Genomic DNA, 24,604 nt, shown 5'->3' on the forward strand with positions numbered 1-24,604 from the left:
AGGTGAGGGGCTCTGGGGAGTGGGGCGTGGGGGTGCTGGAGACCTGCAGGCGGAGGACCGTCCAGGGTGGTGGGCGAGCCTGCTTCTCTGAAGCACTGTTCCTCCCACTCTTCCTCCACCAGGTCCCAGAGGGAGGACCCTAAGCCACCATGTGCTTCGCTAAGGTGAGTGACTACGAGGGATGAGGGGAGAGTGGGCCTGGGGTCTCTTTTGCAGTCTGTCCCTGTTCCCAGCAGCTCAGCCCCAGCCCTGCTGACTGCTCTGCGAACAGCAGATGTGTCCTAGGCTCCCTGGGTGCTGGGGTGGTCCCTGGGGAAAGTGAAAGTGTGAGTCACTCAGACTCTTTGCGAACCCGGGGACTATAGCCCACAGGCTCCCCTGTCCATGGGACTCTTCAGGCAGAGATGCTGGAGCGGGTTGCCACTTCCTTCCCACTGGGGAAGAAGAGGGTCAGAACATGCGACCTGTGCCAGCAAAGCACCCAGTCTCACAATGTCCCTGGTCGAACGCTCTGCTGTCACCATCCTGAATATCTGGATAATTGGTGGCAAACACGCTAGTTTCCTGTTGTTCTGAGCCACTTCCTTCTGTAGCCCGTCCTGGCTGTGGGGCTGGGGCTCCTGCTGGGAGGTCGGTTTGGGGGGCAGCTCAGTGTGGGGGCCTCTGTTGGGACCGAGGAAGGAGCAATGGACCAGGGTGAGTGTAGGAATTAGAGTCGTCATGCCCATGGGGCAGTTAGACATGGAGCGTATGCGGTGTCAGAGTTTTCAGCCATCCTCAGCCTCTTTCTAATGCTTATTCGTATTTATTGAATTTCTTTTGTCTCAGGGATCTTAGTTGCAGGGTGTGGGGTCTAGTTCCCTGGCCAGGGTTGGAACGAACCCCCCTACACTGAGTGCTGGGAGCCTTGGCCACTGGACCACAAGGGAAAACACCCCAACCCCACCCCGATCCTTAGGATAGCCTGGAAACCCCCGTGTGGCGGGGCCTGACCACGTGTTCCTGGACACTGAAAGCATTTCTCTCAGGGCCCGGATCAGCAGCTGAAGCCATGCTGAGCTCAGAGTCTATTCGTTCCCTTTGGGGTGCCCTCCGCCCTCTGTACCAATCCCCCGTCTCAATTCTGAGGGTGACCAGATGCTCAGGGGCTCTGGGCCATGGAACACCGGGATCTGGGATTGGTCATCAGGGGTGACCCAGGCCGAGTGCTCAGGCGCAGTGAGAGGACGATGCTGGCAGCTGAGTGTCCCCCGGACCCGCGAGGTGTTTCCCTGCCCAGTCACATGTGATGCGGGGCTGACAGGTTGGGCCCCTGGACACAGGGTGTGCAGATGGGAGCCCTGCACGCACTGTGAGCTGGACTGACCCCCAAGGTCCAAGTGGGCAGCGGGGACATGCCAGATTCCCGCCGTTATGTGGAGTCTCCCGAGGGGTCAGTGGGGCATCTCCATGATTCATCAAGTGTTTGGAGGGGAAGGGGCTGGGGCCGGGGGTCTGCAGGCTCAGAGGTCGGGAAGACTGGCCGCTGTCACCGTTAGCGGCTCAGACAGGACAGGACAGTGCCAGTTCCTCCCTGGTCAGGTCTCAGCGGGGCCACGGAGGGCTGGGCATCTGGGCACCATGCTGACCTGCCTACTCCAGGGCAAGGGGCATCCTTGGGTGAGTGTGTGTGCGTGTAAAACAGGTCTCAGTGGTTACAAGGTCAGAAGCCTGAGTTTCACTGTTTCCTCCACAGGGAGTCCCAAATGACGTGGCTTCTCTCAGGAACCAAATGGTAAGAAGCTCATCTCCACATATAGCTGGGGGCTCGGGAGGCCTGGGTTCTTCTGGGCGAAGCCGAGAACGTTCTTGCCCACTTGGGATCCAGCAGGGAGAAGAATCGAGCTTCTTTTACTCAAATCCCTCTGTGTTCACAGCACACCAGTTTGGATCAGTTCTGTGATTTGCTGGAAAATCAACCAGAAGAAGCACAGGTGGGTCAGTGTGGCCCACCCCCGAACCCTCCCCAGGTTGAGGGAGGTGGGGTGGGGTCACAGTCACGGTGATGATGAGGGTCACAGCTCAGCACCCAGTCCTTTCACTGGACAAACACACACCTGTGTGGCAGGTGAGTGCACAGGGAGTGGATACGGAGGCCCAGGGATGCTGAGGGAGGTGTCCGGACCACAGGGCAATGAGGGCAGGGCAGGCATGCCAGACGCATGGTCCCCGGGTTGAGGGTTAGGTATTGGGGTGACTGGGCAGAGATGAAAACCAGCTGGGGCTTGGGGATCAGGTGAAAGTGAGAGAGGGTGGGGGTGTTTTAAACAGAGTGCTTTTATCTCAACAGGTGGAGGCAGCCCAAGGAGAGATGGAGGTGAGTTTGGCCCTTGCCCCCTGCTAAGGGTAGTCCTCAGAGCTGGATCAGCCAGGGTATGGGGTCTGGGGCCCTGGCTCCCTTCAGACTCACCTGGATGCACGGGGGGCGGCAGTGGGGACCCCTGACCTCAGCAGCGGGGCGGGAGTACAGACTGCACACCTCCTCTCCCCAGGAGGCACTCATCAAGGACGTCGATGAGTATGTGGAAGATCACATTCAAGAGAACCTTCCAGTGAGTTGGAGCCACTGTCTCAGCGCCTTCCTTCCCGTCCCCTCTGGCCTCTCTTGTCCTTGGTGCTGGCATGTGTGCACAGAGCTCCCTGGAGTGGGGGGTGAAGGGGGTCCCTGAAATCTCAGGTGGTGCAGCCTTGCTGGCATTGGCCTCCCCACTCAGCGCACGGAGGCCAGAGCCCTGGACTCAGCTTCCTGCCTGATGAGCCCTGTGGGCCTGGTGCTGGGTTCAGAGGCCAACCACCTACAGGCAGGTACAACCAAGCATCAGGGTTTGTTCTTCGAATAGAACCGAGGGGCCAGGCCCAGTCTCTGGGAGGAGTCCTTGTATCTGCGGAGCTGTTGGCTGGAAATCAGGCAGTTTCCTTTCGTGGGTTTCTGAATCCCAGTGTCTCCCAAGGACTGGGAGGCCTCAGTCAGGGCAGGATCAGAGTCTGCCTTGCCCGAGGTGGGTTCCTGAACAGCCCCCCCATCCCTGCAGGAATCCCAGCAGGAGTCCAGTCCCTTGCATCTCGAAGTACGGCAAGAAGTACGCCGCAGATTCCAGAGACCCTCGGTCTCTGCCTCCCTGGAGGTCCAGAATCCGGAAGAGAGCATCTGGGCCAGAGCCTGGCGGCGGTTCCTGGGCTTTCTGCAGAGTCTGCGGCAATGGTGTTGGGATGTGCTGACCTGGCTGCGGGAGACAGCGGCGGCCATCCTAGAGGCCATCTGCTGTGCGGTGGAGGCCGTCTGGGGATTGCTGAGTGGTTTCAGCTCCTCTGTGGGGCAGCTCTTCGGAAACCTCATCCAGGTCTAGGAGCCCCAGGTCGTTCTGGAGGAGCCCCACCTCATCCAGAAGGCCTTGCTCGTTCCCCTTCCTGCAAACCATCTTCTGAAGAGACCTTTACCCTCCTGGTCACCCTTGACCCTGACCCGTCCTTTAACTGCCCTCATTGCCTGTCCTGCAGGGAGGACACCACAGCATCAGGCCAGGTTTTCCTTCTCCAGGGCTGACCTGCTGTCAGGGAGGCGGTTGCTCTGCTGACCCGGGGCTGTGGGAGAGGCTTGGAAGCCAGGAGGCCCCAAGGACCACGGTGGCTTCCGTGGGTCAGCCTCCCTCAGTGTCTCTGCCTGTCGCTCCAGACCTGTCAGGTGGGGCGGTGAGCTGATTCTCGGTGAGGGGGACCTCTGAGGGCTGGCTATGGGTCCAGCAGGAGGAGGCATGGTGGACCCTGACCCTGATGTTAGTATCTTGGTGCCCTCAGCATCCTAAGGGACCCAGCTTGCTGTCAGCTCAGGCCCCAGCAGGCAGGAGACCAGGAGGAAGGCTGTCCCTGTCTCCTGGGCCTGCCCCTTCCTGTCTGAGGAGGACAGCAGCCTGTCTGGCCTTCCTTGTGGCAGAGCCCCATTCCGGCCACACCCTTTCCCCTTCACATCCAGGGGGTCCCTCTGACAGGCCTGAGGCTGGATCGCCTCCCTCTGGCCTGAGATCCCCACTGCAAGGAGCCGCCCCCTGCCAGGCCCTGAGCAGCCTTGACTTCCTGGCCCTATCCTTGCCTCACCTCCCCATCAGTATGCGAGTCTCTCAGACTTTCCCCTGCGTCCTCCAGTGAGCCTGTGCTCAACCTCCACTTGCCTATTTTCATGTTTTCTTTTCCATAATGACCTTACATCTGATATACTACTTCTCACGATGGAGATGTTGCTCCATGTAATAAGGTTTTTTTGGTTTGACATTAAATTTATTCCCCATTTAATGTCCATATGAGCTTGTTTGTTGTAGTTTTTTTCACCTTAAATCTTTTCTCCATTTCAATGCAAGTTACATGAAATACATTTTCTAAACATATCCCCTCCCAAAGAAATGTTTCAGTTTTAGACCGATGATACTGGATATGTGCATGTACAATATAAACTCGGGAGATAACAGAACAAAATCCAATAATAATATGGAGGAAACAGTCCTCCACGGTATAGGAGGGAGTGATTTTAATGCAATGGGTTTAATTTCCCAGGATTCTGGGCACAAGTTTCTTTCTTCCTATGGAAAATTCTGAAACAATGAAATATTACTTATATAAATGTCAGTCATCTCACTTCTTTGACCTTTTAACTAGCACATGCAAATTAGAGACAGCAGTTTTCAGTGGTTATTTGCTGTAAAGAAGAGGTTTTGTACTCCATTTAGCATAGGATATCCATTTGAAAGCGCTAGGTGGTGTTTCATGGGACCCGAGGAACTCTGGTCCTTTATGTCTCAGCTCAGAAAGAATTCAGGGAGAGGCAAAAGGAGGCTGGCAGGCTACAGTCCATGGGGTGGCCCAGAGTCGGACACAGCTGAGTAACTGACACTCACTGACCTGTGAGACCCCATCTAATCAGCAGGACGCTGCTCTGCATCACCACGCCTGCACAATAGTCCTTGGCTGCCGGCCAAGCTCCTCTCCCCCTAGGGTCTCTGCACAGGCTGCTCCTATTGCCTGGGATGCCGTTGTTTTTCTTCCAGGGCAGCCCTGCCCCTCTATTTCAAGCCAGGCCCCCTCAATGCCCCACCACACTGCCTGGCACATGGATAGGGCTCAGGAAGCGATAACACCTTGATATGCTGTGTGCTGTGGCTCAATCGTGTTCCCCTCTGCAGCCCCGTGGACTGTGGCCCACCAGGTCCCTCTGTCCCAGGGATTTCCCAGGCAAGGATACTGGAGTGGCGTGTCATTTCCTTCTCCAAGGGATCTTCCGAGCCCAGGGATTGAACCCAGGACTCTTGCATCTCCTTCATTAGCAGTCTGACCCTTGACCACCTGTGCCACCCATGCTGGGGTTTCTCCCAGTTCCTCAGGCTCATAGCTGACCTATCCTTTCTCCCGGAAACGTTCTTCCTAGGAGTCTTGCAGGAGTCCTAAACCCAAACCTGTGACATGTGGTGACTCCTGTAGCCCTGTCTTCCTCCCAACACCTAAACGACTGAACCTCCCAGCCGCAGGCTGAGAGCTTTCCCTGCCAGATGTGCCCTAGAAACACCTCTATTTTCCAAATCCAGTTGCCCCCCAAATTCCTATGCTGAGGTCCTCTGAATGCCACGTCATCTGGAGGTGGTCTTTACAAGGAATCAAGGTAAATGAGGTCCTTAGGGTGGGCCCTAATCTATTATGACTGGTGACCAAATAAAAATGGGGAATTAGGAGACAGATACTTGTCTAGGGAGGGTGCCATGTAGACCTGGAGACAGCCATCTACATGCCTAGGAGTGAAGCCTGGAGCACATGCTTCCCTCAGGGCTCTCAGAGCAACCACTACCTGCTGATGCCTTGATTTCAATTTCTAGGCTCCACTGTGAGAATAAACGTGTGTGGCTGAGACCGGGTCTGTGGCTCTTTGTTGCTGCGGCCCTGGGTCTCTAAGACGGAGGCAAGGCCATGGCTGTGTTGGGCTGTGAGGGGCTGTGGTCTCAGGGGAGGTGGGCCAGGCTGTGAGAGTCAGGCCCTGTGGGGATGGCCAGGGCCAGGGAGACCCCTGCCATGGTGCCTGAGGACTGGGGGCCCGAGCAGGGCTCAGGAGACCCTGGTGAGCGGGGCCCAGACGGTCAGCAAGGCTCGCTTCAGCCCCTTCAGAGGGGACACATCCTGTGTGTCAGGCACACAGGCCCGGCCCCTGCCCTGGGTGCCGGGGCCCCGCGGAGAGTCTCCAGCTCAGGCTCCCTGCAGGTCCTGTGACTTCCTGAGGGCAGGGCGGCTACAGAAGCTTCTCTGGATGTGGAGTGGGGTGCAGTCTGATCCAGGGCCCTGATCGGCTCCCCCTGAAGCTTCCTCAAACTATGGTCCCAAGTCTGGACTTTCCCCCATCCCTCCCTTCGCTCGAGCTGATGGTGGGGGACGCGGCCCAAACTGGGCTCAGGGATCCTGATCCAGCTCAGGGAGGGGGGCCCTGACCCCGGACCCCGAGCGTAAGGGACGCGCCCTCCCCGCCCCGACCCCTCAGACCACTGCCTCCATGTCTTCCCCTCTTTCTGTCTCCCCCACCCCCGTTTCTGCTTCAGTTTCTGTCTCAGTTTCTGTTTCAAACACACACAACCTCTTTCCCAGCAGGGCTGGATGTGCTGGGAGGGGCTCCGCCCCTCCCTGGCCGCTCTTAAGTTGCTGGCTCTCAGGGCAGCGGTGCAGTGCTCAGCCAGAGCTCTGGGTGCAGGATCTCAGGTGAGGGGCTCTGGGGAGCCCGGCGTGGGGGTGGGGGAGACCTGCAGGTGGAGAACCGTCCAAGGGGTGGGCGAGCCTGCTTCTCTGAAGCACTCTTCCTCCCACTCTTCCTCCACCAGGTCCCAGAGGGAGGACCCTAAGCCACCATGCGCTACACTAGGGTGAGTGACTATGAGGGATGAGGGGAGAGTGGGCCTGGGGTCTCTTTTGCAGTCTATCCCTGCTCCCAGCCGCTCAGCCCCAGCCCTGCTGACTGCTCCGCGCACAGCAGATCTGTACCACCCTCCCTGGGTCCTAGGGTGGCTGCTGGGGTGGCCGCTGGGGAAAGTGAAAGTGTGAGTCACTCAGTGGTGTCCAACTCTTTGTGAACCCGGGGACTGTAGCCCCTGTCCATGGGACTCTCCAGGCAGAGATGCTGGAGCGGGTTGCCATTTCCTTCCCACTGGGGAAGCACAGGGTCCACACATGGGACCTGTGCCATCAAAGCGCCCAGTCTCACAATGACCCTGGTCGAACACTCTGCTGTCACCATCCTGAAATTCTGGATAATCGTTGGCAAACATGCTTTGGTTTCCTGTTGCTCTGAGCCCTTTCCTTCTGAAGCAGGTCCTGGCTGTGGGGCTGGGGCTCCTGCTGGGAGGTCGGTTTGGGGGGCAGCTCAGTGTGGGGGCCTCTGTTGGGACCGAGGAAGGAACGATGGACCAGGTTGCATGTAGGAATTAGAGTCGTCATGCTCCTGGGGGAGTCAGACATGGAGCATCTGCGGTGTCAGAGGAATGAGCCATCCTTGGGGCTCCTTCTAAAGCGTGTTCATGTTTATTGAATTTCTTTTGTCTCAGGGATCTTAGTTGTAACATGTGGGGTCTAGTTCCCTGGCCAGGGTTCCAACCGAACCCCCTATACAGAGTCCTGAGAGCCTTGGCCCCTGGACCACAAGGGAAGATACCCCACCCCGATCCTTTCCACATCCTGGAAACCCCTGAGTGGCGGGGCCTGACCACATGTTCCTGGAAACTGAAAGCATTTCTCTCAGGGCCCAGATCAGCAGCTGAAGCCACACTGAGCTCAGAGTCTATTTGTTCCCTTTGGGGTGCCCTCTGCCCTCTGTACCAATCCCTCATCTCAATTCTGAAGGTGACCAGATGCTCAGGGGCTCTGGGCCATGGAACCCCAGGATCTGGGAGTGGTCCTCAGGGGTGACCCAGGCTGAGTGCTCAGGCCCAGTGAGAGGACGATGCGAGCAGCTGCGTGTCCCCAGGACCCGCGAGGTGTTTCCCTGCCCAGTCACGTGTGATGCGGGGCTGACAGGATGGGCCCCCGGACACAGGGTGTGCAGACGGGAGCCCTGCACGTGCTCTGAGCCGCACTGACCCCCAGGTCCAAGTGGGCAGCGGGGACACGCCAGATTCCCGCCGTTATGTGGAGTCTCCTGAGGGGTCAGTGGGGCACCTCCATGACGCATCAAGTGTCTGGAGTCTGGAGGGGAAGGGGCTGGGGCCGGGGGTCTGCAGGCTCAGAGGTCGGGAAGACTGGCCGCTGTCACCGTCAGCGGCTCAGACAGGACAGGACAGCGCCAGTTCCTCCCTGGTCAGCTCTCAGCGGGGCCACGGAGGGCTGGGCATCTGGGCACCATGCTGACCCGCCTACTCCAGGGCAAGGGGCATCCTTGGGTGAGTGTGTGTGCGTGTGAAACAGGTTCGGTGGTTACAAGGGCAGAAGCCTGAGTTTCACTGTTTTCTCCACAGGGAGTCCCACGTAACCTGGCTTCTCTCAGGGTCCGAATGGTAAGAAGCTCATCTCCACGTATATCTGTGGGCTCGGGAGGCCTGGGTTCTGCTGGATGAATCCGAGAGCGTTCTGGCCCACTTGGGACCCAGCAGGGAGAAGAACTGAACTTCTTTTACTCAAATCCCTCTCTGTTCACAGCACAGCCGTGTGGATTATTTCTGTCTTGAGATGAGAAATCAACCAGAAGAAGCACAGGTGGGTCAGTGTGGCCTACCCCCGAACCCTCCCCAGGTTGAGGGAGGTGGGGTGGGGTCACAGTCACGGTGATGATGAGGGTCACAGCTCAGTGCCCAGTCCTTTCACTGGACAAACGCACACCTGTGTGGCAGGTGAGTGCACAGGAAGGGATACGGAGGCCCAGGGATGCTGAGGGAGGTGTCCGGACCACAGGGCAACGAGGGCAGGGCAGGCATGCCAGACGCATGGTCCCCAGGTTGAGGGTTAGTTATTGGGGTGACTGGGCAGAGATGAGAACTAGCTGGGGCTTGGGGTTCAGGTAAAAGTGAGAGAGGGTGGGGGTGTTTTAAACAGAGTGCTTTTTTCTCAACAGATGGAGGCAGCCCTATTCGAGATGGAGGTAAGTTTGGACCTTGTCCCCTGCTAAGGGGTGTCCTCAGAGCTGGATCAGCCAGGGTATGGGGTCTGGGGCCCTGGCCCCCTTCAGACTCACCTGGATGCAAGGGGGGCGGCAGTGGGGACCCCTGACCTCAGCAGCGGGGCGGGAGTGCAGACGGCACACTTCCTCTCCCCAGGAGGCACTCAGCGAGGACATCGTGGAATACCTGGAAGATCACATTCAAGAGAACCTTCCAGTGAGTTGGAGCCACTGTCTCAGCGCCTTCCTTCCCGTCCCCTCTGGCCTCTCTTGTCCTTGGTGCTGGCATGTGTGCACAGAGCTCCCTGGAGTGGGGGGTGAAGGGGGTCCCTGAAATCTCAGGTGGTGCAGCCTTGCTGGTATCAGCCTCCCCACTCAGCGCACGGGGGCCAGAGCCCTGGACTCAGCTTCCTGCCTGATGAGCCCTGTGGGCATGGTGCTGGGTTCAGAGGCCAACCACCTACAGGCAGGTACAACCAAGCATCAGGGTTTGTTCTTCGAAGGGAACCGAGGGGCCAGGCCCAGTCTCTGGGAGAAGTCCTTGTGTCTGTGGAGCTGTTGGCAGGAAGGCACGCAGTTTCCTTTCGTGGGTTTCTGAATCCCAGTGTCTCCCAAGGACTGGGAGGCCTCAGTCAGGGCAGGATCAGAGTCTGCCTTGCCAGGGGCGGGTTCCTGAACAGCCCCCCATCCCTGCAGGAATCCCAGCAGGAGTCCAGTGCCTTGCTTCTGGAAGTACGGCAAGAAGTACGCCGCAGAATCCAGAGACGCACGGTCTCTGCCTCCCTGGAGGTCCAGAATCCGGAAGAGAGCATCTGGGCCAGAGCCTGGCGGCGGTTCCTGGGCTTTCTGTAGAGTCTGCGGCAATGGTGTTGGGATGTGCTGACCTGGCTGTGGGAGAAGGCGGCGGCCATCCTAGAGGCCATCTGCTGTGCGGTGGAGGCCGTCTGGGGATTGCTGAGTGGTTTCAGCTTCTCTGCAGGGCAACTCTTCGGAAACCTCATCCAGGTCTAGGAGCCCCAGGTCGTTCTGGAGGAGCCCCACCTCATCCAGAAGGCCTTGCATGTTCCCCTTCCTGGAAACCATCTTCTCAAGCGGCCTTTACCCTCCTGCTCACCCTTGACCCTGACCCGTCCTTTAACTGCCCTCACCGCCTGTCCTGCAGGGAGGACACCACAGCATCAGGCCAGGTTTTCCTTCTCCAGGGCTGACCTGCTGTCAGGGAGGGGGTTGCTCTGCTGACCCGGGGCTGTGGGAGAGGCTTGGAAGCCAGGAGGCCCCAAGGACCACGGTGGCTTCCGTGGGTCAGCCTCCCTCAGTGTCTCTGCCTGTCGCTCCAGACCTGTCAGGTGGGGCGTTGAGCTGATTCTCGGTGAGGGGGACCTCTGAGGGCTGGCTATGGGTCCAGCAGGAGGAGGCATGGTGGACCCTGACCCTGATGTTAGTATCTTGGTGCCCTCAGCATCCTAAGGGACCCAGCTTGCTGTCAGCTCAGGCCCCAGCAGGCAAGAGACCAGGAGGAAGGCTGTCCCTGTCTCCTGGGCCTGCCCCTTCCTGTCTGAGGAGGACAGCAGCCTGTCTGGCCTTCCTTGTGGCAGAGCCCCATTCCGGCCACACCCTTCCCCCTTCACATCCAGGGGGTCCCTCTGACAGGCCTGAGGCTGGACGGCCTCCCTCTGGCCTGAGTTCCCCGCTGCAAGGAGCCACCCCTGCCAGGCCCTGAGCAGCCTTGACTTCCTGGCCCTGTCCTTGCCTCACCTCCCCATCAGTATGCAAGTCTCTGACTTTCCCCTGCGTCCTCCAGTGAGCCTGTGCTCAACCTCCACTTGCCTATTTCCATGTTTTCTTTTCCATAATGACCTTACATCTGATATACTACTTCTCACGCTGGAGATGTTACTCAGTTGATATAAGTAGTAAGGTTTTTTGGTTTGGCATTAAATTTATTCCCCGTTTCAACATCACTATGAGTTTGTTTTTTGTTGTTGTTTTTAGATTAAATCAGTTCTCATTTCAATGCAAGTTACATGAAATACACTTTCTAAACATTTCCCCTCTCAAAGAAATGTTTCAGTTTTTGACCAATGATATTTGATATGTGCATGTACAATATAAACTGGGGAGGTAACAGAACAAAATCCAAGAAAAATATGGAGGAAACAGTCCTCCATGGTGCAGGAGGGAGTGATTTTGATGCAATGGGTTTAATTTCCCAGGATTCTGGGCACAAGTTTCTTTCTTCCTATGGAAAATTCTGAAACAAAGAAATATTACTTATGTAAATGTCAGTCATCTCACTTCTTTGACCTTTTAACTAGCACATGCAAATTAGAGACAGCAGTTTTCAGTGGTTATTTGCTGTAAAGAAGAGGTTTTGTACTCCATTTAGCATAGGATATCCATTTGAAAGCGCTAGGTGGTGTTTCATGGGACCCGAGGAACTCTGGTCCTTTATGTCTCAGCTCAGAAAGAATTCAGGGAGAGGCAAAAGGAGGCTGGCAGGCTACAGTCCTTGGGGTGGCCCAGAGTCGGACACAGCTGAGTAACTGACACTCACTGACCTGTGAGACCCCGTCTAATCAGCAGGACACTGCTCTGCATCACCACGCCTGCACAATAGTCCTTGGCTGCCGGCCAAGCTCCTCCCCCCTCCCCCCCTACCCTAGGGTCTCTGCACAGGCTGCTCCTATTGCCTGGGATGCCCTTGTTTTTCTTCCAGGGCAGCCCTGCCCCTCTATTTCAAGCCAGGCCCCCTCAATGCCCCACCACACTGCCTGGCACATAGGTGGGGCTCAGGAAGCGATAACGCCTTGATATGCTGTGTGCTGTGGCTCAATTGTGTTCGCCCCTGCAGCCCCATGTGGCCCACCAGGTCCCTCTGTCCCTGGGATTTCCCAGGCAAGGATACTGGAGTGGCGTGTCATTTCCTTCTCCAAGGGATCTTCCGAGCCCAGGGATTGAACCCAGGTCTCCTGCATCTCCTTCTTTAGCAGTCAGACCCTTGACCACCAGTGACATCCATGCTGGGGGTTCTCCCAGTTCCGCAGTCTCGTAGCTGACCTATCCTTTCTCCCAGAAACGTTCTTCCCAGGAGTTTTGCAGGAGTCGTAAACCTAAACCTGTGACATGTGGCGACTCCCGTAGCCCTGTGTTCCAACACGTAAACGACTAAAGCTCCCAGCCCCAGGCTCAGAGCTTTCCCTTCCAGCTGTGCCCGAGAAACACCTCTACTTTCCAAATCCAGCTGCCCCCCAAATTCCTATCCTGAAGTCCTCTGAATGGAGGATGTCATCTAGAGGTGGTCTTTACAAGGAATCAAGGTAAACGAGGTCCTCAGGGTGGGCCCTAATCCATTGTGACTGCTGACCTTATGAAAATGGGGGATTAGGAGACACATGTCTGGAGAGGACGCTGTGTCGACGTGGAGATGCCTATCTACCAGCCTAGGAGAGGCCTGGAAGACAGCCTTCCCTCAGGGCTCTCAGGGGAACCATACCTGCTGACACCTTGACTTCCACTTCTAGGCTGCACTGTGAGAGAAGAAATGTCTGTTGTTGATACACGGGTCTGGGGTTCTTTGTTATGGTGGCCCTGGGCCTGGAAGACATACGAGAAGGCCATGGAGGTGCTGGGCTGTGCGAGGCTGTTGCCCCAGCAAGGAGGCTGGCCAGGCTGTGAGCGACAAGCCCTGTGGGGCCGGCCAGGGCAGGAGACACCAGCCAGTTCGCTTAGGATCGAGGGGCCAGAGGGCTCAGCGCCCAGACGGCCTTCATTCCCTCCTGAAGGCCCCGGCTGTGCGCCAGGCAGCCCAGGCCCCTCCTGTCAACAGCCGTGCCAAGCTGTTTGGGTCTTTAGGGACGGGCCCCACCGCCCACCCCGGGATGCTGAACCCCAGCCTGACTCTCCAGGCCCTCTGTGATGTTTGTCTCCCTGTTCTGCGTCTGTGAAATCCCAAGCACCCCACATTGCTGGGGACCCCACATCAGCCCTGAGACCACCCCTGGTCGCCCGGCCCCACGTCCTGGGCGGCATCACTGGTCACACGTAGATGATGCTCCACAGTCGGCCTCGTGCACCTTCTCTCCGGTCAGCACACTGGATCCAGAACCGCCCAGTCTCAGGGGGACGCCCTCCTGCACCTGAAACACCTTTCCCCCCTCCACACCTGAGCCCCTGCCGCCCTCTTGGGAACTGCTTGGCTCCCATCAGCTCATGCTGGTGGGATGACAGTGGACTGGTCTCCTCTCTGTCTGGGGTCACTGCTTCCTCAATGTTCCTGGGTGATGAGTGCGTGGAGCCACCTCATTGACCATCCCCCACCCCAGACTCATCACAGAATTCAGGATCTAAAAATCAGTGCCTCTGCAAATCTGCTTCTGGAACATCCACACAGGATGACCCATGAAGGGCGTTGTCTGGTGGTCCACTGGTTAGAATCAGGCACTTTCACTGTCATGGCCTGAGTGAAATTTCTAGTCCCAGAACTAAGATCCCTCAAGTTGCTTGATGTTGCCAAAAAGAGAGAGCGAAAAACCTGGGGAATTTAAAAATGCAGATTTCATGTCCTCACTCTGAATCTACATACAGTGGGGGTTGGGGACAGAAATCTGCATTTGAAGAAGCTGGAGTGGTGGGGGAGGGGAGTGGTCCTCCTGTGCAAGGGAGCTGGGCCAGCAGTTGCATTTCTTTGTCTTGTGGCTTTTCTGTGTCTCTGCCAAGTTCTCCACCCAGGGGCCCACCTTTTCCTGTTTTCTACAGAGCACAGCTCATGGCCTGGGTGAGAGAGTTTCACCCCGCATGGGTGGAGTCATACTCTCCATTTCTGAATCTGTCACACAGCCTCAGCAGGCCCACAAGTGCTACACAGAGGTGACCCAGGGGGCTTGGAACCCAGCGTGGTCACGACCAGACCAGAAAGAGGATGACACCCAAGTGTCTTCAACCAGCCATGGACCTGGGAATTCAAAGGCCCCAGAAGCCATGTGGGCCTCTGTCAGGACCCTTTCTAAGTAAGAGGAGGAGGAAACTTGTATTCGCAAAGCTTGTCAGCTCTGAAACAGGACAATAAAAATAACAGGAGAGAAAAGCCTTCATTTCCTCGGAGCAGTGATGGAGCCAGGCTGAAGTTTGGTGGCAGGAACATGACAGACGCGGATCACTGTTTTACAGAAGAGGCTGGAATCCAGTATTGATGGTGGACAGGGTGGCTGAGAATGAATTGGGAGAGCAACCAAAGTTGGTTGGAGGGGCCCAGAGAGGGATGTCCCATGTGACATCTGAGGCTCCTTTCACTGCAACAGTGGACACTTCTCCAGCCTCTCAGAGTTCATGAAGCCTGCTTCACAAAAATGCCACATCGCAAAAAAAAAAAAAAATGCCACATCGCATTGAATTATGTTACTTAAAGAATAGTACAGCTCTAGGAGTTGGTGATGGACAGGGAAGCCTGGCATGCTGCAGTCCATGGGGCTGCAAATAATCAGACATGACTGAGCGACTGAACTGAATCAAACAGTAATGTTTGATTAAAAATGTAAAAGCTTTTGTGTTTCAAAAGACACCATCAGAAAAATGAAAAGACAACCCACCAAACGGGGACAAAAATTTTGCAAATGGTATATACTGTCGGGAGCCGCCAGGACATGCCCAGGCCATGACAAGGTCACGAGAAGAGAAAGGAACCTGCAAGGCAGCTCTTCCCCTCGAGGTTGTCCTGGGGGCCCGGTATGTCCCTTTGCTCCTTCTGTCTCACTGTTGTTGGGCTTTATATTAATTTTTGGAAATATAATATATAGTAATAGGCCTCCCTGGAAAAGTCCAAGCCTTTTTGGAAATGCTCATGATTGCTCTGGCTCAGGACACGACCATAAACATCAAGTTAAAGAAGAAAAGGCCACAGGCATAGTTTGGCTGCTTGCTTAAAAGATTATAATGTTCTAGAATAGAAAAGAGTAGAGGCATTTAGATTGAGAAGTAGATATACTGCTTCAGTTTACTTGCTCGTTGGTTGAGAGGGTTTTCGTTATTGCTATTTCCTTGCTGCTATTTGTCCATTGTTTCCCTTTCTTTAAACAACATGGAAGATCATGGGTATTTTTGTAGAGTTAGGAAAGGGGGTACATAGGATTTCAATAGAAGATTTATATTTACCAGCTTCACTGCCATTATCTCACTATTAATAGAGGTGTTCTGCTGTTTTAGAGGTGTTTTTGCTGTTTAATAGTTAATCATTGTAAATTGAGATTTTGTGGTTTCAGGTAAAGAAAAATATCAGGTTTTTCTCATGGTACTATTCTCAGAAATGTCAAACATGTTACTGTGACCCTTCCCATGTATTGTTTTATTGTCCAAAGAATTTACACTATACCTGAGATTTGTAGGACATTGTTTTTGTTAGAGTGAAAATGTTAGGCCATTGAGGCAAGAAGACTATGTCCGAGACATTTAAGAATAAACCCTGTAATCGGAAACGTTCTAGATGAATGTATAGGGGAAAAACATGGGAAGGAAAAATATTGACAGGAGCACGAAACAATATCTGATGTAATATGTGGTGACTTAAGGGGGAGGTAATGTTCATTGTATAAAAACTGAGCTGTCCTAAAAATAAACAAAAAGTTACCTCTTGTACACAACCGTCTGTGTGTGTGTGTCTGTCTTCTTCCTTGCCGACGCCACTCATCCCTTGGGTATTCCTGGTCCTGCCGGGGCTGGACCTCGGCAATATTTGATAAGGGATTGGTATCCAGAACATAAAACTCTCCTGACAACTTATAATAAAAAGACAAATAACCCAGTTTAAAAACGTGCTAAGGATCAAAGTATACATTTCTCCAAGAAATACATGAAGGGATGCTCAACATCATTCGTCTCTGGGGAATTGCAAATAAAAATCAGAGTGAGATACCACTTCATGCCCACTAGGATGCCCAGAATTAAAAAGTTGTGATAGTAAATGTTGATGAGGATGTAAAGAAATTAGAACTTTGATATACTGTTGCTGGCAATGTGAAGTGGTTTTATGACCTTGGGCAATAGTCCAGTGGTACCTCAAAAAGTTCAAAGCAGACTTAGGGGTTGCCTGGTAGTGGGCCCTGAAGGATGATGGCTTAGGGGTGCAGAATGGCTGCTTGAGGTTGTTAGGTAGTTAGAATAGGAAACAGGAGTCCAGAATGGTGGTAGCTAAAAGACAAGGAAGGGAAAAGCCCGCAAAAATGGTCCGAGGACTGGAGTGAGGACCTCAGGTAGAACAAACAGCACTCCTGGCTAGCTCAATTTACATAGGGCAGGCCTGGGGGGAGGACAACACATATAAAAGAGGACAAGACGTAAAAAAAAAGAAGACATATAAAAGACATATAAAAAAGGTCTCTCTCTCTCTCTCCCGCGCGCTGGTGCGCTGCTCCATTCTCTTCTCTTCACTTCTTCGTGTCGGCATGCTACCACGCCTCGGGGATGGATTTTCCTGCTATTTTCTAAATAAAATAGAGCTGTAACACTGATCTAAGACTATAACACGGTCTGTCCAAGACCCAAGAGCTGTGCCGCACCGAGGGCTTTAATGTCCGTCACTCCAAATCTTTGTTGTGATGAGACAGAACCGAGAAACACACGCTCGCCTGACAAGGTGATGAAAAGTGTTCTGAGATTGATTGTGGTGATGGCTGAATAGGTTTCTGCATTGAACTGGGCACCTTGCTGGGTGAATTGTATGGTATGTGAATTATATGTCAACTAAAACTCTGAAGAAAACGGCTCAGTCTGCAATGAATGCCTTCAGATGATTGTACTCTGGAGAAAGGCATGGAGAGGCTGAGCACCCCATCTTAGGGGCCAGGTGTCTGGAAATGAGACCTGGAAATGTGACTTGCAGCTGAAACAGGATCAGCTCCCTGTCTGCCTCCTGCCCTGGAATTCATAGGAGGCTCAGGGAAGGGTCTGGTCTTCCTGGGTGTGGAAAGGGGGTCTCAGACAATTGAATGGGCTCCAAAGGGGCAGAGGATGCTGGGTGGGGTCTGGTGAACCCAAGAGAGACTTTCCCTGAGGAGTGGGTTTTGTAGGTCTGTCCCTCTGGGGCCCACCCTGAGAGCCCCTTACAGAGCCTGGTTCCTCTGCAAGGATATTAGAGGTTGACTTGTCTTCCCCCAAATTCCTATGCTGAAGTCCAAACCACCAGTACCTTGGAATGTCACCTTTCCTGGAGGTGGGTCTTTTCGGGGAATCAAGTTAAAATGAGGTCTTCAGGGTGGGCCCTAATCCATTATGACTGGTGACCTTATGAACATGGGGAATTAGATACTTGTCTAGGGTTGGCACCAGGTGGACATGGAGACAGCTATCTACACGCCTAGGAGAGAAGCCTGGAACACATGCTTCCCTCAGGGCTCTTGGAGGAACCAAAAGTTTAGTTGCTAAAAGTTTAGCAAGTGCTGACACCTTGATTTCACTTCTAGGCTCCACTGCGCTGTGCGTACTTAGTCGCTCAGTCATGTCTGACTCTTGGCAACCCCATGATTGTAGCCCACCAGGCTCCTCTATTCATGGGGATTCTCCAGGCAAGAATACTGGAGTGGGTTGCCATTCCCTTCTCCAGAGGATCTGCCCAACCCAGGAACTGAATCCAAGTCTCCTGTATAGGCGGGAGCCACCGACTGCACCACCAGGGAAGCCCAAGAATACTGGAGCGGGTAGCCTATCCCTTCTCCAGGGGGTCTTCACAACCAAGGAATCCAAGCCGGGTCTCATGCATTGCAGGCAGATTCTTTACCAACTGAGCTACCAGGGAAGCTCCTATGGGTGGTTAGGGGTCCTCAACGGTCAACCCAACTTACCTGTAGGCAGGTTTAGTTTTTCAGTTTCAATTATCAGCTGCTAGCATTTTCAGGGTGAATTAGTTACCAACATTCCACAGGAACAGCTTTCCTGTATTAATCTAACATCTGGGATTTTAAGTTTTATTCAATTTTAATTAAACAGGCGAATACACTGGAGGATATTGTACTGAACACGCGGGTAGACTCGAGAGGAGAAATCACTCCAGGGTGAGACTCGTTGACCTTGCCCACAGTTGGCTCTAATAGCTGCCTTTCCCCCACAACATACACACACACACCCCCCGACAGACAGACAGACAGACACACACAGACACACACACCCTGACAGACACACACACCCTGACACACAGTGAGCCTTGGATCCGCCGGGAGAGAACAAACGTGTGTTGCTGAGACCCGGGTCTTGGCTCTTTGTTATGGAGGCCCTGGGATCTCTAAGACAGATGCAAGGCCATGGCTGTGTTGGGCTGTGAGGGGCTGTAGTCTCAGAGGGAGGTGGGCCAGGCTGTGAGAGTCAGGCCCTTTGGGGATGGCCAGGGCCAGAGAGACCCCACAACTGGAGCTTGGGATTGAAGGGCCCCCCATGGGGCTCAGGAGACCCTGGTCATTGGGGTCAGTTGGTCCGTAAGGCTCCCTTCAGACCCTCCTGGGCTCCATCCTGCGTGTCAGGCCCACAGGCCCGGCCCCTGCCCTGGGTGCCGGGGCCCCAGGGAGAGTCTCCACCTCAGGGCCCTTGCAGGTCCTGTGACTTCCTGAGGGCAGGGCGGCTACAGAAGCTTCTCTGGATGTGGAGTGGGGTGCAGACTGTTCGAGAGCCCTGGTCGCCTTCCCCTTTATCTTAACTCCCAGCTGGTTGACATCCTTTTCTGGAGCTCCGCAACCTTCCTCAACGTGCTGTCCCAAGTCTGGACTTTCCCCGGCCCTCCCTGCCCTCAGGTTGACGGGTGGGGCTGAGGCCCTAGCTGGGCTCAGAGATCCCGTCCCAGCTCAGGGAGGAGGGGCCTGACCAGGGATCCTGAGTGTAAGGGACACACCCTCCCCACCCTGGCCCCTCAGAACTCTCGTCACCCCATCTTGCCTTCCTTCTGTCTTGGCCCTGCTCTAGTTCTATTTCTGTCAAACACACACAAACACAAACCCCCGCCCAGCCCGCTTTCTCTGCTCTGCGATGGTTCCACCCTCCCCACCCCTCCCTCCTCTGCCCTGAAGTCTCTGACTCTCGGGGGACACTGAGTCCGGGCGGCTCAGCAGTGGACTGCTAGCTGGGGCTCTGCCGCAGGGTCTCAGGTGAGGGGCTGCGGGGCGCCTGGGCTGAGGGAAGAGGGGAGACCTGCAGGCAGAACATGCTCCAGGGTGGTGGGCGACCCTGCTTCTCCAGAACACTTTTCCTCACACCCTTCCTCCCACTGCGTTACAGTAGCCGAACCCTGGAGCAGCATGGCTAACGCCAGGGTGAGTGAGGGCAGGAGACGGGGGAAGGTTGGGCCCTGGCGTCTCCTATTTCCCCTGTCCCCTCTTCCATCAGGCCATCCTCCACCCCTGCTGACTGGGCCACTTGCACTTCCCTCTGTCCCACCCTCCCTGGGCTGAAGTGAGGGACCTTCCCGGGAGACTTGGGCTTGAAGGCCTGTGACCCATGCAGCCGACAGGGTCCTCTCTCACAGCGATCCGGGGCGGAGGGGTGTGCTCTGCTGTCTCTAACCCGACATTCCAAACAGTTACTGACACAGACCATATAGACGCCTGTTGCTCTGAGCCCTCTCCTTTATTTCTTTTGGAAAGTTCTCAGCTGGACTTCAACTATTTATTGTCTCTCCATTTCTAAAAGGGTTTGTGCACAAAGATTTCTCTCTCTCTGTCTCGTTCTCTCTCGCTCTCTCTATTTTAACTTTTAATTTTGTGTGGGAATAGAGATGATTAACACAGCTGTGATAGTCTCAGGTGGTCAGCGAAGGGACTCAGCCATACATACACATGTACCCATTCTCCCCCACACTCCCCCCGTCCTAGATCCCGTTCCTCACGCAGCGGGTCCTGGCTCTGGGGCGGCGTTCCTGCTAGAGGACAGGTATGGCAGCAGCTCTGTGGAGGTCCTAGTGGGCCATTCTGGGCTGAGAGGACTGAGGAACCAGAGTCATGGACAGAGGAGTCACTTTAGGAATTAGAGTCGACATTCTGGTGAGGGAGCTGCACATGGAGGGTGTCCGGGTCAGAGGAATCAGTCGTCCCTGGGGACCCTTTCTACAGCCTGGAAACCCGGGGGTAGAGGCGTGTGGTGTTTTTCTGGAAACTGAAGGCATTGCTCTCAGGGCCTGGATCAGGAGCTGAAGCCACGCTGAGCTGAGTCTATTCTTTCCCTTTGGGGAGCCCTCCGCCCTCTGCCCCACTCCCCCACCTGAGTTCTGAGGGTGACCAGATGCTCAGGGGCTCTGGGCCATGGAACACCGGGATCCAAGAGTGGTCATCAGGGGTGACCCAGGCTGAGTGCTCAGGCGCAGTGAGAGGACGATGCGGGCAGCTGAGTGTCCCCCAGACCCGCAAGGTGTTTCCCTGCCCAGTCGTGTGTGATGCGGGGATGACAGGATGGGCCCCCGGACACAGGGTGTGCAGATGGGAGCCCTGCATGCACTGTGAGCCGCACTGACCCCCCAGGGCCACGGAGGGCTGGGCATCTGGGCACCATGCTGACCCGCCTACTCCAGGGCAAGGGGCATCCTTGGGTGAGTGTGTGTGCGTGTAAAACAGGTCTCGGTGGTTACAAGGTCCGAAGCCTGAGATTCATGGTTTCCTCCACAGGGAGTCCCAAATGACGTGGCTTCTCTCAGGGCCCAAATGGTAAGAAGCTCATCTCCACGTATATCTGTGGGCTCGGGAGGCCTGGGTTCTGCTGGGTGAAGAAGAGAACATTCTGGCCAACTTGGGACCCAGCAGGGAGAAGAACCGAGCTTCTTTTACTCAAATCCCTCTCTGTTCACAGCACAGCCATGTGGATTATTTCTGTCCTGAGATGAGAAATCAACCAGAAGAAGCACAGGTAGGTCAGTGTGGCCCACCCCCGAACCCTCCCCAGGTTGAGGGAGGTGGGGTGGGGTCACAGTCACGGTGATGATGAGGGTCACAGCTCAGCGCCCAGTCCTTTCACTGGACAAACGCACACCTGTGTGGCAGGTGAGTGCACAGGAAGGGATACGGAGGCCCAGGGATGCTGAGGGAGGTGTCCGGACCCCAGGGCAACGAGGGCAGGGCAGGCATGCCAGACGCATGGTCCCCGGGTTGAGGGTTAGTTATTGGGGTGACTGGGCAGAGATGAGAACTAGCTGGGGCTTGGGGTTCAGGTGAAAGTGAGACAGGGTGGGGGTGTTTTAAACAGAGTGCTTTTTTCTCAACAGGTGGAGGCAGCCCAAGGAGAGATGGAGGTGAGTTTGGACCTTGCCCCCTGCTAAGAGTACTCCTCAGAGTTTGATCAGCCAGGGTATGGGGTCTGGGGCCCTGGCTCCCTTCAGACTCACCTGGATGCACGGGGGGCGGCAGTGGGGACCCCTGACCTCAGCAGCGAGGCGGGAGTACAGACTGCACACCTCCTCTCCCCAGGAGGCACTCAGCGAGGACATCGTGGAATACCTGGGAGATCACATTCAAGAGAACCTTCCAGTGAGTTGGAGCCACTGTCTCAGCGCCTTCCTTCCCCTCCCCTCTGGCCTCTCTTGTCCTTGGTGCTGGCACGTGTGCACAGAGCTCCCTGGAGTTGGGGGTGAAGGGGGTCCCTGAAATCTCAGGTGGTGCAGCCTTGCTGGTATCAGCCTCCCCACTCAGCGCACGGGGGCCAGAGCCCTGGACTCAGCTTCCTGCCTGATGAGCCCTGTGGGCATGGTGCTGGGTTCAGAGGCCAACCACCTACAGGCAGGTACAACCAAGCATCAGGGTTTGTTCTTCGAAGGGAACCGAGGGGCCAGGCCCAGTCTCTGGGAGAAGTCCTTGTGTCTGTGGAGCTGTTGGCAGGAAGGCACGCAGTTTCCTTTCGAGGGTTTCTGAATCCCAGCGTCTCCCAAGGACTGGGAGGCCTCAGTCAGGGCAGGATCAGAGTCTGCCTTGCCAGGGGCGGGTTCCTGAACAGCCCCCCATCCCTGCAGGAATCCCAGCAGGAGTCCAGTGCCTTGCTTCTGGAAGCAAGGCAAGAAGTACGCCGCAGAATCCAGAGACGCTCGGTCTCTGCCTCCCTGGAGGTCCAGAATCCGGAAGAGAGCATCTGGGCCAGAGCCCTGCGGCGGTTCCTGGGCTTTCTGCAGAGTCTGAAGCAGCGGTGTTGGGATGTGCTGACCTGGCTGCGGGAGACGGCAGCGGCCATCCTAGAGGCCATCTGCAGTGCGGTGGAGGCCGTCTGGGGATTGCTGAGTGGTTTCAGCTTCTCTGTGGGGCAGCTCTTCGGAAACCTCATCCAGGTCTAGGAGCCCCAGGTCGTTCTGGAGGAGCCCCACCTCATCCAGAAGGCCTTGCACGTTCCCCTTCCTGGAAAACATCTTCTCAAGCGACCTTTACCCTCCTGCTCACCCTTGACCCTGACCCGTCCTTTAACTGCCCTCACCGCCTGTCCTGCAGGGAGGACACCACAGCATCAGGCCAGGTTTTCCTTCTCCAGGGCTGACCTGCTGTCAGGGAAGGGGTTGCTCTGCTGACCCGGGGCTGTGGGAGAGGCTTGGAAGCCAGGAGGCCCCAAGGACCACGTGGTCAGCCCCGCTCAGTGTCTCTGCCTGTCGCTCCAGACCTGTCAGATGGGGCGGTGAGCTGATTCTCGGTGAGGGGGACCCCTGAGGGCCGGCTGTGGGTCCAGCAGGAGGAGGCAGTGGTGGACCTTGACCCTGACGTTAGTATTTTGGTGCCCTCAGCATTTTAAGGGACGCAGCTTGCTGTCAGCTCCCGCCCCAGCAGGCAGGAGACCAGGAGGAAGGCTGTCCCTGTCTCCTGGGCCTGCCCCTTCCTGTCTGAGGAGGACAGCAGCCTGTCTGGGTGTTCCTTGTGACAGAGCCCCATTCCGGCCACACCCTTCCCCCTTCACATCCAGGGGGTCCCTCTGACAGGCCTGAGGCTGGACCGCCTCCCTCTGGCCTGAGATCCCCACTGCAAGGAGCCGCCCCTGCCAGGCCCTGAGCAGCCTTGACTTCCTGGCCCTGTCCTTGCCTCACCTCCCCATCAGTATGCGAGTCTCTCAGACTTTCCCCTGCATCCTCCAGTGAGCCTGTGCTCAACCTCCACTTGCCTATTTCCATGTTTTCTTTTCCATAATGACCTTACATCTGATATACTACTTCTCTCGCTGGAGATGTTACTCAGTTGATATAAGTAGTAAGGTTTTTTGGTTTGACATTAAATTTCTTCCCCATTTCAACATCAACATGAGTTTGTTTTTGTTGTTGTTTTTAGATTAAATCATTTCTCATTTCAATGCAAGTTACATGAAATACACTTTCTAAACATTTCCCCTCTCAAAGAAATGTTTCAGGGTTTGACCAATGATATTTGATATGTGCATGTACAATATAAACTCGGGAGATAACAGAACATAATCCAAGAAAAATATGGAGGAAACAGTCCTCCATGGTGCAGGAGGAAGTGATTTTAATTCAATGGGTGTAATTTCCCAAGATTCTGGGCACAAGTTTCTTTCTTCCTATGGAAAATTCTGAAACAAAGAAATATTACTTATGTAAATGTCAGTCATCTCACTTCTTTGACCTTTTAACTAGCACATGCAAATTAGAGACAGCAGTTTTCAGTGGTTATTTGCTGTAAAGAAGAGGTTTTGTACTCCATTTAGCATAGGATATCCATTTGAAACTGCTAGGTGGTGTTTCATGGGACCCGAGGAACTCTGGTCCTTTATGTCTCAGCTCAGAAAGAATTCACGGAGAGGCAAAAGGAGGCTGGCAGGCTACAGTCCAGGGCAGCCCTGCCCCTCTATTTCAAGCCAGGGCCCCTCAATGCCCCACCACACTGCCTGGCACATGGGTGGGGCTCAGGAAGCGATAACGCCTTGATATGCTGTGTGCTGTGGCTCAAATGTGTTCGCCCCTGCAGCCCCATGGACTGTGCCCACCAGGTCCCTCTGTCCCTGGGATTTCCTAGGCAAGGATACTGGAGTGGCGTGTCATTTCCTTCTCCAAGGGATCTTCCGAGCCCAGGGATTGAACCCAGGTCTCCTGCATCTCCTTCATTAGCAGTCAGACCCTTGGCCACCAGTGCCATCCATGCTGGGGATTCTCCCAGTTACGCAGTCTTGTAACTGACCTATCCTTTCTCCCAGAAACGCTCTTCCCAGGAGTTTTGCAGGAGTCGTAAACTTAAACCTGTGACATGTGGGGACTCCCGTAGCTCTGTGTTCCAACACGTAGATGACTAAAGCTCCCAGCCCCAGGCTCAGAGCTTTCCCTTCCAGCTGTGCCCGAGAAACACCTCTACTTTCCAAATCCAGCTGCCCCCCAAATTCCTATCCTGAAGTCCTCTGAATGGAGGATGTCATCTAGAGGTGGTCTTTACAAGGAATCAAGGTAAACGAGGTCCTCAGGGTGGGCCCTAATCCATTGTGACTGCTGACCTTATGAAAATGGGGGATTAGGAGACACATACATGTCTG

The 24,604-nt window shown here is 55.1% G+C and overlaps 2 protein-coding genes across 3 annotated transcripts; both read left to right on the plus strand.

Moving 5' to 3' along the window:
* Positions 1 to 6,648: 6,648 nt before the first annotated feature.
* LOC122701305 lies at positions 6,649 to 11,106 on the plus strand. The gene is made up of 7 exons (XM_043914111.1): positions 6,649 to 6,762; positions 6,882 to 6,923; positions 8,508 to 8,546; positions 8,689 to 8,745; positions 9,101 to 9,127; positions 9,303 to 9,362; positions 9,842 to 11,106. Exons 2-7 carry the CDS (start codon positions 6,909 to 6,911, stop codon positions 9,995 to 9,997), a joined length of 354 nt encoding a protein of 117 aa, XP_043770046.1. The 5' UTR covers positions 6,649 to 6,762; positions 6,882 to 6,908; the 3' UTR covers positions 9,998 to 11,106.
* An 8,069-nt stretch (positions 11,107 to 19,175) lies between these two features.
* LOC122701301 lies at positions 19,176 to 23,365 on the plus strand. 2 transcript variants are annotated; one of them, XM_043914102.1, is made up of 8 exons: positions 19,203 to 19,263; positions 19,394 to 19,428; positions 19,987 to 20,154; positions 20,773 to 20,811; positions 20,954 to 21,010; positions 21,366 to 21,392; positions 21,568 to 21,627; positions 22,107 to 23,365. In XM_043914102.1, exons 3-8 carry the CDS (start codon positions 20,113 to 20,115, stop codon positions 22,419 to 22,421), a joined length of 540 nt encoding a protein of 179 aa, XP_043770037.1. In that variant the 5' UTR covers positions 19,203 to 19,263; positions 19,394 to 19,428; positions 19,987 to 20,112; the 3' UTR covers positions 22,422 to 23,365. The 2 variants fall into 2 exon arrangements, with proteins under 2 accessions (XP_043770038.1, XP_043770037.1); XM_043914103.1 differs by lacking the exon at positions 19,987 to 20,154 and having other exon boundaries at positions 19,176 to 19,263.
* Positions 23,366 to 24,604: the final 1,239 nt, after the last annotated feature.

The sequence above is a fragment of the Cervus elaphus genome, chromosome 10 (assembly GCF_910594005.1).
Source record: "Cervus elaphus chromosome 10, mCerEla1.1, whole genome shotgun sequence".
NCBI lineage: Eukaryota > Metazoa > Chordata > Mammalia > Artiodactyla > Cervidae > Cervus > Cervus elaphus.